The 13,937-nt window shown below is 43.5% G+C and overlaps 1 protein-coding gene across 1 annotated transcript; it reads left to right on the top strand.

Annotated features, from left to right (window-relative positions):
- The first annotated feature begins 11,306 nt into the window (after positions 1-11,306).
- si:ch211-153f2.3 (alanine and arginine-rich domain-containing protein) lies at positions 11,307-13,718 on the top strand. Its single transcript, XM_041190242.1, has 2 exons — positions 11,307-11,755; positions 13,314-13,718. Exons 1-2 carry the CDS (start codon positions 11,552-11,554, stop codon positions 13,533-13,535), a joined length of 426 nt encoding a protein of 141 aa, XP_041046176.1. The 5' UTR covers positions 11,307-11,551; the 3' UTR covers positions 13,536-13,718.
- The last annotated feature ends 219 nt before the right edge of the window (positions 13,719-13,937 follow it).

The raw sequence follows: 13,937 nt of genomic DNA, 5'->3' as shown, positions 1-13,937 counted from the left end.
ACCTGGAAAAACTCAGCAGGTCTGGCAGCATCGGCGGAGAAGAAAAGAGTTGACGTTTCGAGTCCTCATGACCCTTCGACAGAACTTGAGTTCGAGTCCAAGAAAGAGTTGAAATATAAGCTGGTTTAAGGTGTGTGTGTGGGGGGGCGGAGAGATAGAGAGAGAGAGAGAGAGGTGGGGGGGGGTGTGGTTGTAGGGACAAACAAGCAGTAATAGAAGCAGATCATCAAAAGATGTCAACAACAATAGTACAATAGAACACATAGGTGTTAAAGTTAAAGTACCTTGAGTGCCCTACCATCCATTCTTAATTAGCACATTCGTTTAGATAATATCACCAACTTTAACTTTAACACCTATGTGTTCTATTGTACTATTGTCGTTGACATCTTTTGATGATCTGCTTCTATCACTGCTTGTTTGTCCCTACAACCACACCCCCCCCCACCTCTCTCTCTCTCTCTCTCTATCTCTCCGCCCCCCACACACACACCTTAAACTAGCTTATATTTCAACTCTTTCTTGGACTCGAACTCAAGTTCTGTCGAAGGGTCATGAGGACTCGAAACGTCAACTCTTTTCTTCTCAGCTGATGCTGCCAGACCTGCTGAGTTTTTCCAGGTAATTCTGTTTTTGTTTAACATCTTATCCTTGTCTATCAAACCTTTATCAACCCACTCCTAGCCATCAGATATTGCCCCTCCATCATCTAAATATTTTAGGCCTGTCAGCCCTGGTCTTCACCAGAAATTGCTTTTGAAAGTACAATAGTGCTGAAGTCAGGCATCAGCCTTGTTCACTGTGGGGAGTGTTTGAGCAGTTCAGGAGGAGTCAGGCAGTCTGACAGTTGTGAATTGCAATGGGGATATAGCAGATAAATGTGGCCTGGGAAAATGGTTGGAATGAGGGGCAATCAATTGTAGCAGGAATGGACAACTACCATAAGGACAGGTCATAAATTTGATTCCCAGGCCCCTGACAACTTAATGGGCAGAATTTCCCCTGACCTTTTGATTGAGGTGCTGGGTTGGAAAAACTTCAGAAAATGTGATGGGCCAGTTCCCCATTTGTCCCACCTCTTAAGAACTGTCCCTGTCGTGACTTGACTGTGCTGATGGGTCCCACCTGCCAGCAGGGTTAAGGTAGTTGAGGATGTCATGAAGAGGAATTTTCTCCAGATATTCAAACTTTCCCAGAGGCAACTGAAACCCCCACAGTGTATAGAACTAGGTAACTCACATGAAGGGAATACACTGCGGGAGGCCCCAGCAACGTTAGATTTACATGATATTTGACATTTATTTGTCAAAAAAACTGGGAGTCAGTGGTCAATGGCAGGCACAGGACATTGTAGCAGTCTCTCATGAAGGCTCAACTGTTACCATTGAGAGTACTTGGGTTAAACAATAACCTTCTGGTACCATCAGCCTCATCCCCTCTCATTCCTTTGCTCAATCTTGTGTCCCAGTCTTTGTAGGTGCATTCTCTCTAAAGCCACAGTGAAGGCTGCCAGCCCGCCTCACATCTTGGATCCTAACTGGACTTCACACTTTCCGCTTCCGCCTGCCATTCCTAATTGGAGAATGACATGCTCATCGACTGTCTCCCGTAAGATTTCGCTGGGCACACCATTGATATGAGCAGGGTCGGAACCCAGAAATGGATCCGAAGCCTGAAAAATTTTAAGATGCAGAAGGCACTGGCTTATATCTCTCAAAGGCACTGGCAATTTTATGGGTAAGTTAAAAATTTTTTTACAAGTTTCTTTGTTATGTTCTTAAGTGGATCACAGTTGGCAGTGAAGCAGATTTCTTATTGTTTGATAAATATAATAAATTCAACGATGTAGCTCATTTTTTTTTCGTTTTTATTGATGCCTTTGCCTTTGCTGTCACCTTCACTGTTTCAAACGTATACTCAGCATCTTTTGGCAGGACAAGAGTCACCAATTCATGGGTCCTGAGCCATGTGAATTCTATCAGCATGTACTCATTGCTAAGTCAACAATGTCAGCACTAGTGTGGCCCCTTCATTAGCTGTATACCCAAAGACCTTTTGTACGGTGAACTGACCACTGGGTTGTAACCTGCTGGGCATCTATACCTCCGCTATAAGGACACCTGCAAGTGAAATATGAAGATGGCGAACATAGACACTGACAACTGGGAGACAATTACCAATGGCCGTGACCTCTGGAAGTTGACTGTTTGAAACAGCATTGGAAGAGGTGAACAGAAACCAAAAGCTCAGCTTGCCAAGAGCCCAGAGAAAACAATGACTAGCAAATTGTGCACCTTCTCAGCCCACTGTCTTCCAGTGCAGCAACTGCAGCAGACAGTGCCATGGCAGAGTGGGCTTCCTCAGACGCACCAGGCGATGTTTGACTGAGAGTTGATTACCATGGTGCAAGCCATTGTCTCATGGGATGGAAGGCTGCCAAGTGTATTTATTGACCAGAAATTGTGTTTTGGGAGGTACCATTAGGGCAGATTATAAAGTCTCTTAAATGAACATAGCAGTGATTATTTTGTCATGATGAATCAGATGCAGCTACCCTTTTTTTCAATACAATCACAGTCTCTCAATGCAAAGAGATATGAATTAACAGGCCTGATGCTTGCTCTTCAGTATGGAAATATGCTTCTGTGAGGATTCTGATGAAATATTATCACCCTGAAATGTTACACCTTCCAGGCCTGCTAAGCATATCCAGCATTTTCTGATTTGCTTCTGTGAGCTCCTTTGTGTATTTTGAAAGCCTTCTCCTTAGGCAGTCCCTTGGGATCAAGGATGACCTGCTTCCACACTGGCTCAATGGGTTCTGAGATGGCTAATTAGTCCAATGCATGATCTGCAGACTCTGCCACATTCTGAAAGTAGTCCTACTTCAAGTCACGTTAAGTGCCACTAATTTTTAACACCTAATTTTTTGTGAAAAACCATGACAGCTTGGTTTCTCACCCTTACCAGCTTCAGTGATTGCATTGTTTAGCTGTTAATGATTGTTGTGATAACCATTAATGGTTGTCACATTGAATGGAAAATTCAAGCAAACAGTAGCTCTGTCGTAAATGGATTTCCTGTCTGATTCCTACCCACAGAACAATAAAGATATTTCCTCTTGTAATTCAATCTACTAACCATTGCACTGAAAGAACTACTGACTAATTGAAAACTCACCAAAATAATATGAAATAAATACAGGGTTTGATAATTCATTTTATCCTGACTGATTATCCCATGCCACATTTCCTGACAGTGCTGAGGCCTACAAAATCAGGCCTATAGGAAATCTTGGTTCAGCAGGAAAAAAATTCTTAATAAACTTTTGGGCTGATAGTTTGCCTTGCCTTAACAGAGACACCAAAATGATTTAAATAAATTTCAATGGGTCCAGGAACAAATTCCCCATTGTGTTTTGAACTGGAGTTTCTTGTGCTGAATGAATGCTGGGAGGTGTCCATGCTGGGTGTTGCAAGATTCCAGTACTTAAAGCAAAGTAGCCACACCTTCAAGACTTGGATTTGACCTGTTGTTTTTTTAACTTGCCAAACTGATCTTTAGATGTTTTAATTAGCAGTTTTATTTTTTTTTTGCTGTTTGTTGTTTTTTTCACTATTCAATGTTCCTTTGGTGCACAGCATTCTTGCTTTAGCCAGTTGCCAACAACAGCAGCAAGTACATGACCTTCATAGGTTTTCTATTGGGCCTACCAGTGGCTGTCCTGGATTTGAGGTGGGAGAGGGGTTTCTGCAGAAGGGGGAGAGGCACAGGCTCTTGCACCTCAGGTATCCGATGGCAACCTGCAAGATTAAAACAAAAGCAGAAGCATTGGTCACAATTTTTGAATCCCCATTGGATACAGGAGTGGGTTGGAGGATTGGAAAGTTTCTAATGTTAAGCCGTTATTCAAGGAAATGGAGAGCAATATACAAGGAAGCAGAGGCCTAACATTAGTGGTGGGAAAGTTATTAGGAATCATAATCAAGGGGAAAAAAAACTTTTATTTGGAATGGGTTAATCAAAGAGACGCAGCATGTATTTGTTAAAGGCAAACCGCATCTAACTAATTTGAATTCTGTGATGAAGTAACAGAGAAGTTGAACAAGGTAATGCAGAAGATGTTCTGTATGTGTGAACTTTTGGAAGGCATTTGACAAAGTGCCCACAGGAGGATAATCAAGAAGGGGGAAGCCCATGGAATTATGGGGGAAGTGGTAGTATAGGTACAAAATTAACTCAGCGACAGAAAGCAAAATGTGTGGTGGATTGATGGTTTTCTGACTGAGAGGTGGCGTGCAGCGGGTTCCACAAGGCTCAGTTTTGGGCCCATTACTCTCTTCAATTTTTATAAATGACCTAACCTCAGATGTAAGGAGCAGCGTTATAAAGTTTACAGATTTTACAAAACTTGGTGAAAAATTATAGGCTTCAGGATGACTTGGGCAGGATGGTGAAATGAGCAGAAGCATGGCAGATAGAATTCAATGTGGAGAAGTGTGAAATGATGCAATATGGGAGGTCTAAAATGGAAAGACAACATACTATAAATAGCATGATTTTGCATAGTATTAATGAGCAGTGAGACCTTGGTTGCCATCTACACAAAACCTTAAATGTGGCAAGGCAAGTGGGCAAGGTATTTAAAAAGCATATGGATTACTTGGGTTTATAAATATAAGGAATAGAATATAAAAACAAATATATGATACTAGAATTTTATAATATCACTAACTAATCCTTACATGGAGTATGGACACCATACTTTAGGAAAAATGTATTGGTTTTAGAAAAAAGTATTACCAGGATGTAACCAACAGGGTTGAGAGAATTCCATTATGAAGAATGAAAAATTAGAGCTGTTTGCCTTGGAACAGCGATGGTTAAGTGATAATCTAATAGACGTTTTAAAGTTGGTCGTAAGTTTTGATAGAGTAGATAGAGAAAATGTATTCTTTCTGGTGAGTAAGTCAATAATTAGAGGTCACAGATTCAGAATCATTGACAAATGATCTAGAGGGGAGATGAGGAGAATTTTTTCACTTGGAGTTTTTGGGATTTGGCCACTCTACCTGCAAAAATGGCAGAAGTTGTTGCCTTAACTAATTGTAAAAGGGAATTGGTCAGGTACTTGAAGATGAGGAACTTACAGAATTTCAGACAATAAGTCATGATGTGAGACTAGATGGCAGCTCTTTCAAAGGGCCTTCATAGTCTGGGAGGACCAAATGACCTGTTCTCTGATATAAGTTTCTATAATTTTATCATTCTAGGCTGTTAAGGTATGGCAGAATTTGACTCCACCACAACTATTTGGGTTGAAACGTTCTAAAGGTTGAGTGCTGATCTAATCAAGTTGCTGAAATAGGTAAAGGCATTGGATAGGGTGGAAAAAAATAAATTATTTCCTCTGGTGGGAAAATCCAGCACAAAGGAGGTAGAATCTTAAAATTAGAGCTAGGCCCTGAAATCAATGGCAAGGGTTGTCCTCCAAAAGTGCTTGCTTAAAAGGTGAAGACAGGATGGGATTTTGCAAATGCCTCCTCCATGCTGAAGTACTCAGCCAACAGTCATTATTCAGGTTTACACAGGAAGAAAGGCTACCTGGGTGAAGTGCTGGGGTGTTTAATCTAAACAAAGGAAACTACAAAGATGTGGGGACAAGTTGGCTAGCATCGATTGGGAAAATACATTAAAAGCTCTGATGGTAGACAGGAAATGGCTAGCATTTAAAGAAGTAATACATAATTTACTACTAATTTACATTCCTTTAAGTCGCCAAAAGCCAGCAGGAAAAGTAATCTAATCATGGCTAACAAGAGAAGTTAAAGATTCTATTAGATCAAAGAAAGAGGCTTACAAAGTTACCAAAAAAGTAGTAAGCCTGAGGATTTGGAGCATATTAAAATTCAGCAAAGGAGAACCAAGAAATTGATAAAGAAAGAGAAAATAGAATTTGAAAGTAAACTAGCAAGGAACATAAACACAGACTGTAAAAGCTTCTATAAGTATGTAAAAAGGAAAAGGTTAATAAAGACAAATATGGGCCCATTACAGGCAGAAAATGTAGAATATATAATGGGTAATAAGGAAAAAGCAGAGAAACTAAATAAATAATTTGTATCTGTCTTCACGGAGAAAAATACAAAAAACCTCCCTGAAATATTGGGGAGCCAAGGGGCTAGCGAGATTGAGGACCTGAAAGAAATTAATATTAGTAAAAAAAAAAGGTAGTGCTGGAAAAATTAAGGTGACTAAAAGGTGATTAATCCCCTGGACCTTTGAGGGGAGGTGGTGGCATAGTGGTATTGTCACTGGACTGGTATTCCAGAGACCCAGGTTAATGCTCTGGGGACCCAAGTTTTAATCTGACCACAGCAGATGGTGAAATTTGAATTCAATAAAAAATCTGGAATTAAAAGCCTGATGATGACCACAAAACCATTGTCAACTGTTGTAAAAGCCCATTTGATTCACTAATGTCCTTTAGGGAAGGAAATCTGCTGTCTTTACCTGGCCTGGCCTACATGTGTCTCCATACCCACAGCAATGACTCTTAAATGCCCTCTGAACAGGGGCAACTAGGGATGGGCAATAAATGTTGGCCCACATCCCAAAAACAAATTTAAAAAACTTGATGATCTACATCCTGGAGTGTTGTAATAGGTGACTGTAGAGACAGTAGATTAACATCTTTCAAAATTCTATAGATTCTGTAACAGTGCCTGCAGATTGTCAATTGTTGTAAAAGCCCATTTGGTTCACTAATGTCCTTTAGGGAAGGAAATCTGCCTTCCTTACTTGGTCTGACCTACATGTGACTCCAGACCCACAGCAATGTGGTTGACTCTTAAATGCCCTCTGAACAGGGACAATTGGGGATGGGCAATAGATGCTGGCCTAGCGATGCCCACATCCCATGAACGAATTTTAAAAAAATTGGCAGGTAGGAATTTAAGAAGGGAGAGGGAAAACAAAGAACTTACAGACCTGTTAGCCTGACATCAGTAGTTGGGAAAATGCTAGAACCTATTATAAAGGATGTGATAACTGGGCACTTAGAAAATAATGGTAGGATTGGGCAGAGTCAATATGGATTTATGAAGGGGAAATCATATTTGACAAACCTGTTGGAGTTTTTTGAGGATATTACTGACAGAATATATAAGGGAGAACCAGTGGATGTGGTGTTTTGGATTTTCAGAAGGCTTTCAATAAGGTTCCACACAAGAGATTTAGTAAACAAAATTAGAGCAAATGGGATTGGGGGTATTATACTGGCATAAATTGAGAGTCGGGATAGACAGGTCATCCTCAAGTTGGCAGGCTGTGACTAGTGGGGTACCACAAGGATCATGCTTTAGCTCCAGCTATTCAAAATCTAAAATCACAATGATTTTGATGTGAAACCAAATGTAATATTTCTAAGTTTACAGATGACACAAAGCTTGTTGGGAATGAGGGTTATGAGGAGGATGCAAAGAGGCTTCAGGAGGTTTTAGACAGGCTAAGTGAATGGGCAATAATATAGCAGATGGAGTATAATATGGAAAAATGTGAAGTTAGTACAAGAGTAAGGCAATCTTGCTGCAATTGTATAGAGCCTCGGTGAGACCATACCTGGAGTATTGTGTTTAGTAAGGAATGATATACTGGCCATAGAAGGAGTGCAATGAAGTTTCATTAGGCTAATCTCTGGGATAGCAGGATTGCCCTATGAGGAAAGATTGAGGAGACTGGGCCTGTATTCTCTAGAGTTGAGAAGAATGACAGGTATTGTAGTGTACAAACTTCTTACAGGACTTGATAGGGTAGATGCAGGAAGGATGTTTCCCCTGGTTGGGGGTGGGGGGGGGGAGCAGTTCTAGAACCAGGGGACACAGTCTCAGAATAAGAGATAGGCCATTTACAGCCAAGATAAGGAGGAATTTCTTCAGTCAGAAGCTGGTGAATCTTTGGTATTCTCTACCCAGAGGGCTGTGGAGGCTCAGTCATTGAGTATGTTAAAAGCAGAGGTCGATAGATTTCTTGATACCAATGACATCAAGGGATAAGGGGATAATGCGGGAAGATGGCATTGAGATGGAAGATCAGCCATGATCTAATTAAATGGAGGAGCAGGCTCAAGGGGCTGAATGGCCTACTCCTGCTTCTATGTTCTAATGTGCCAGAATGAGCTGCCAGTCTGTGGGACGGAAGGGTAGGATGAAGAGTAAAAAGAAAATTGGGAGGGATAAAGCATAATAATTTATGTGAGAACATAATAGGAAGTGAATTTCTGGTAAAGCAACTTACTGATGGGTGGTTAGGATTATGAAACCATAATGTAATGCTGACAACCAGACAGTTCATTGGCAGTTCATTGGCAGTGTTAGTGACACTGAAATCATGTTTTTAAACCAGCTTTAAGCTCTTAACCTCAGACCACAATTCACAACAATCAAAATCATACTTTGACTCATCAGTCAACTAACTCAAGTGTTCTAAAAACATTCCACATCTGAATGGTGAACATGTGATCTGATTCCAGGACTACAAAAATAAATAAACAATAATTGATTTATTTTTCTATCCCCACCATCTGGGATTACCCCCAGATTAATTACCCCCAGATATAGTGGAGAAAGTAGACACAGCAATGTTTTGTAGAATGTGTTTTTATTATTTTACTAACCCTTTATTAAGAATGGGTATAGTTGCATACCCCAAATCCAATCTAGTTTTCTGAGTGAGGACTGTTAGTGGTCCTGATGACACTGAAATATAATGTTGGGCCTACATTTGCTGGAAGTTTGCACCATACTAATTATAGGTTAACAGACTCCATATTATTAATGCCAGGAAATAATAGAGCACTGTATGTGAATTATGCCATTATTTGAACTGCAACCATAATTTGCTGGTATGTCTTTGCCAGTTCACAGATAGCCTCCCCGAAGCCAATATAAGCTCATGCTCACATCAGTCCTCCATTGCAGTCAATGGTCATCAGCAATTTAGTGCATTTATCTCATTATTTTCTGCAGCCACTCAGACTAAAAACTAATAGCATGGGTGACTTGGTATTGTCTGGCAGATCAACAAAGTCACCACTGAAATTAGGAGCTCTACCCCAGCAGTGTGGAAACTGTTCTCAGAATTTTCTTCTCTTTATTATCTCAGTTTGTCTTTTCTTCCTACTTTTACCATGCAGTGTCCTGTTAGTGCCCGAAGACTATTCATTTTGAGAATCCCACTTTCTTCTATGTGTGTAAGCAAGCTAAAAGCATTGGAGTGCCTCATACACAAGGCATTCCCTGTTCTTGACTATCATGGATCATGTGAATGCAGGGCAGAGGAAGTAGACGTGTTTACCTGAAGTACCATGGCTAGAAATGGAACCACCTCTTCATAAACACAATCAAACTGCGTGCCCCACCCCACGGCCAGAGAGTGTACAGGAAATGAGTGTCATTTGAAGCACTGTAAGAGGAGCTGTGTGCACACAGATTGGACTTCACCAAGAACGCAAGTGGCAACTCAACTGTGCAGATGTGCCATTGGAGTGCTTAAAGCAAGCTTTTGGTGCCTGAACATGGGTGGGTGGGGGACAGAGGGGTTGGTGAGATGGTTGGCTTATGGTATGTCCCTGCTGAAGAGTGTAGTGGTCTTTTGCACACAGAAGGGAGGACTCACTCTTCAGTTACACGCAAGGCAGTAGAAATTCATCTTGGGCAGTGGTGCAGAACAGACGGTATCTGATCAGCTGCACCTTCTGCTCAATGCCTGATGTTTAAGGGCAATTATTTGAATGAAATATCAAGCAGTGCATTACAAGGGGCAAGCGTCACTGCTCAAGATGAATTTTGACCCCCAAAATGTTTGTGAAACTAAACGGATCCAACCCCTAATGTCCCTGAATGCATTGGTAGAAGCCTGTCAAAGCAGAGCACTGTGGGGGCCAGAAGGCAAATGGTGGCAAAGATGTTTGAACAATGAAACCACTCCCCCTGCCCAAGCACTCCCCTCCTCCCCAGCACAAGCCCTTCCATCTCCCCCATCCAAAGTTCTCCCGTTCCCACTCCACGCCCTCTCCCCCTCCCAGGCCCTCTCTTCCTGCCCCACCCCAAGCCCTCTCCTCCTTATCGACAAAAGCTCTATTCCCCTACTCACCCGAAGCCACTAATCCTCCAACACCCAATACCTCTGTTCCTCCCCGACCCCAAGTATTCTCCCCTTCCCCCACCCCTCTCCCCCACGCCAAACCCTTTCCTCCTTCCCCACCCCAAGTCCTCCCCTCCTCCCCCATCCCAAACCCACTCCCCTCCCCCACCCCGAATGGAGGTGAACCAGGAAGTCTGGGTTTTTTTCCCCCGTGGAATGATTCCCCGGCTAACGCAAACACAAAGAAAGGACGGGCAAGATTTCAACAATTGAACTTTTATTCAGCACAACACCAGGCAGCAGATAACATCAGCGTAAAAGCAGACGAGGGGGGGGAAAACAAAGCAGGGACCTCTCATTAAAGTCCAGCAGAGTGAAAGCAATGGGGAAAACGGCGAGGAATGCAGTGGATTCCTTTGTTGTGTAAATGAGATAAGAACATTGTTCCCGGGCTGAGCTGGCACACGTTAGTGGCAAAGCCCAGTTTCTTTTCTCTCAATTCCTCTGCCTGTGCGCATCAGTGACTGACTAAAGATTAACAGCAGCAAAGCGGGGCAGGGCTGGGCTGGGCTGTCTCACCGTTACCGCAGAGACACAAAAGCAAATCAAGAAACAGTCACTCAAATAGCAGCACGCAAGTAACAAGCACTTTCTCCAAACCCCGCTCTGTATCTGAACCCATGAGCTTGCCTCCCCCAGCAACAGGATATCGTCTCCAAACTCTCCAATGCTTTCGCACTGAGACTATAACGTTTCTCTGGATTTGATGCAGACAGGATCTGTGATGATGTTACTTGCTCAGTAATTCCCAATCACAGTTGACATCTGCTGTAGCTACTGGTGTCTGTGTCTTTTGATGGGGAGCAGTAGGAACTAGAAGTGAGTGGGGGGGTGGGTGCGACCTTGTCTCTCTCCCAGATGCCTGTTCATTGTCATGTATTCCCATTCGCCGGAGAGGAGACGAGCCCACTCTCTCCCTCCTTCCCCCGCCCCCTCTCTATTTGAACCTGCCAACTTTGTTTTCTTTGGGTGAGTGCAGCGGGCCATCTCGGCGGCGAACACAATAGGCTTTGTCCACCCCCCCCCCCCCCCCCCCCCCCGGACCTTTCCATAGTAACGATCACAAAGCCGGTTGGTACACTGGAACGAAAAAAAAGCTTTCCCTCCCACCCCCCCGGGTGCCAACCCGACTGCTCTTATCACAGTTACTGAGGTAAAAGCTGAGGCTCAACAATCTTGGCACCGGAGGGAACTCCGGAGAGACTTGCAAATCGACTCCAATACAATGCTGCATGTGGAAGCGGCCGCTTTATCCCTTCACCGGACCGGGAAGCTCCCTCTTTAGAGATTCGCCGCAGTTGTGCATGGCCAGACCTGGGAAGAGCCTCCGCCTGCCACTCTGTGGAAGATGAGCAGTGACAGCCAGTACGAGGACAGTGTATCCAGCATGGTGCTGGAGAACATCAAGCACAGGCTCCTGAGCGCCTTCAGGGGAGCCTCGGCTCCGTGTGACCATCCCGGCTCCTGCACTCTGAGCAGGAATCCTCGAGCCGACGAGGAGCTCCGCAGAGCCAAAATCGACGGGGCCATCACTTGGCTCCGAACGGAACTGGTGAGGCAAAGCTCCAATCCTTTAACCCTCAACTCCTTCCCCGGACGACGACTCGAATTCCCTCCCAGTCAGTCACTCAGTCTTGCAGGTGGTCAGGGCTGTGCCACTACTGTGGTATCCCCGTTACCAGACTCCACTGGCGATTTAGCAACTGCTGGGGAGCAGGGCAAACAAACAGGGGCAAGTTCGCCTCTCCAACTCAGTGGCCACCTCCTCCTGTTCCGCAGAGAGTCACATTGGACTCGAAACGTTAACTCACTTTCTCTCTCCGCAGGTGCAACCAGACCTGCTGTGTTTTCCCAGCAATTTCTGTTTTTATGTCACCCACCCTTGTACTAGCTACCAAGAATCTGAACAATTAGCTTCCTGCAATTTTCCTAAATGCACAGCCTTCCCTTTTCCCTCTAACGGGGATGAATCACATTCCTTGGTCACATTATCCAAAAACAATGCCCATTTTCATATGTACCCTGATGGCAGCCAGCTCTCTCAATACCACCTCTCTGGACCCTTCCTCTAAATTGTCATGCTGCTTGTCTGATATCCAGTATTGGATGAGAAGAAACTTATTGAAAAATATTGGAAAGACTAAAGCTATTGTCTTCAAACCCCAGCACAAACTCCATTCCCTTGCCTGGACTCCATCCCTCCACCTGGCAGCTGTCTCAGAGGCTGAACCTTGGTGTTATATTTGACCAGAAGACGAGCCTCTGAGTACATGTCCGCACCATCGCTATAGTCACCTATTTCCATTAGTACCGTCTGGCTCTAACCCTGCCTTAGCTCATCTGCTGCTGAAACCCTCATCCCTTTTTTAACATCTAGACTCAACTATTCCAATACATTCCTGGCCGGCCTCCTACACTCAATCCTCCATGAGCTTGCAATCATCTAAAACTCTGCTGCCCTTGTCCCATTCACACATTGCCCCTGTGCTCTCTGACTCCTAGTTAAACAACCCCTCAATTTTAAAATTCTGATCTTTGTTTTCAAGTTAATCCATGGCCCTCCCCTCCCTACCTCTGTGACCTTCTCCAGCCCCCACAATCCTCTGATATATCTACACTGCTCCAGTTCTGGTTTCTTGAGCATGCCCGATTTTAATCAGTCCATCATTGGCGGCTGTGTCGTTAACTGCCAAGGCCCAAGCTCTGGAATCGCCCTCTCTCCAAACTGCTCCACTCTCCTCCTTTAAGATGGTCATCAAAACCCACCCCTTTCATCAAGCTTTTGGTCACCTGCCTGAATATCTCTAATTATCGGTTTCAAACTTTGATAAGGCCTTGGGAGGTTTTACTACATTGAAGTGATATCAATACAAGTTATTGTGACTTGCCTGAGTGGTGATTTGGGGCAAGTGTAGATGGGGACTGGTGTTAATGGGGTTTGGCGATCGAGGCTGATGATGAGCGTGATAATGTTGTGATTTTTCAAACAAGATTCAAAGTAAAGGGACACTCCAAATAGACTTAATACGGGGGAGCCAAAACTTTTAAGTATCAATAGCTCTGAATATGCAAATTGTCAGCAGAGGCTGTCTCATGTCTTTGATTTGCAGCTGGAGATGAGATCCCAGGATCGGGAGCTCGCCAAAACCTTGCTGGAGTTAAACAGTGAAATTCAAAAGCTAAGGCGTGAACATGAGTTGTCCAAGAATTCAGGTGGCAGATCTTCCCCAGATACCCGGGACCTTGCACTTCAAACTTCTGGGCAACAAGACAAGGAAGTAGCACGGGAAATGCTCCGCCCTAAGAGCAGAAAGAAAACTGATTTAATGTAGAGTTCATGGCCTGAGTTAAGTGTTTCACCCGAAGTTAACACAATACACTGTTTGGGTCAGAGAACAAGGTTATGAAAATCCAACAGTACGGTTGGACTTTGCTTCATTCATAGTTGCTTGAGTTGTGTTAATGTTGTAACTCATATAAAAGGTCTGGTTGAATTAAATTACTTTCATAGATTACTTCTGTAGTTTTGCAAATGTATCACAGATGTTTGACGTTGTGAGCCTGCATGGACCTAACCAGACAAAATGGGAAACCTCAGTGTCATTTGCATCCTGCAAACTCAATGTCAGTCTGGCACATGTTGCATGTGTTCATATTGTGTTGTTATATCTGTCCTGCAGGATAGTTTTTAACAAGAGTGGAGCCAAGGCCTTTAGCAAAGTGTGTAGTGCAAA

The sequence above is a fragment of the Carcharodon carcharias genome, chromosome 6 (genome assembly GCF_017639515.1).
Source record: "Carcharodon carcharias isolate sCarCar2 chromosome 6, sCarCar2.pri, whole genome shotgun sequence".
NCBI classification, from domain to species: domain Eukaryota; kingdom Metazoa; phylum Chordata; class Chondrichthyes; order Lamniformes; family Lamnidae; genus Carcharodon; species Carcharodon carcharias.
The sequence above is the reverse complement of the archived record's forward strand: the minus strand, read 5'-3'. Positions and strand labels throughout refer to the sequence as shown.

What these genes read in the sequence shown, in the direction of transcription:
- si:ch211-153f2.3 (XM_041190242.1), top strand. Translation starts at nt 11,552, where the DNA reads ATGAGCAGTGACAGCCAGTACGAGGACAGTGTATCCAGCATGGTGCTG. An exon ending in CTTGGCTCCGAACGGAACTG is followed by an intron (nt 11,756 to 13,313) that starts GTGAGGCAAAGC and finishes TTTGATTTGCAG; the next exon opens with CTGGAGATGAGATCCCAGGA.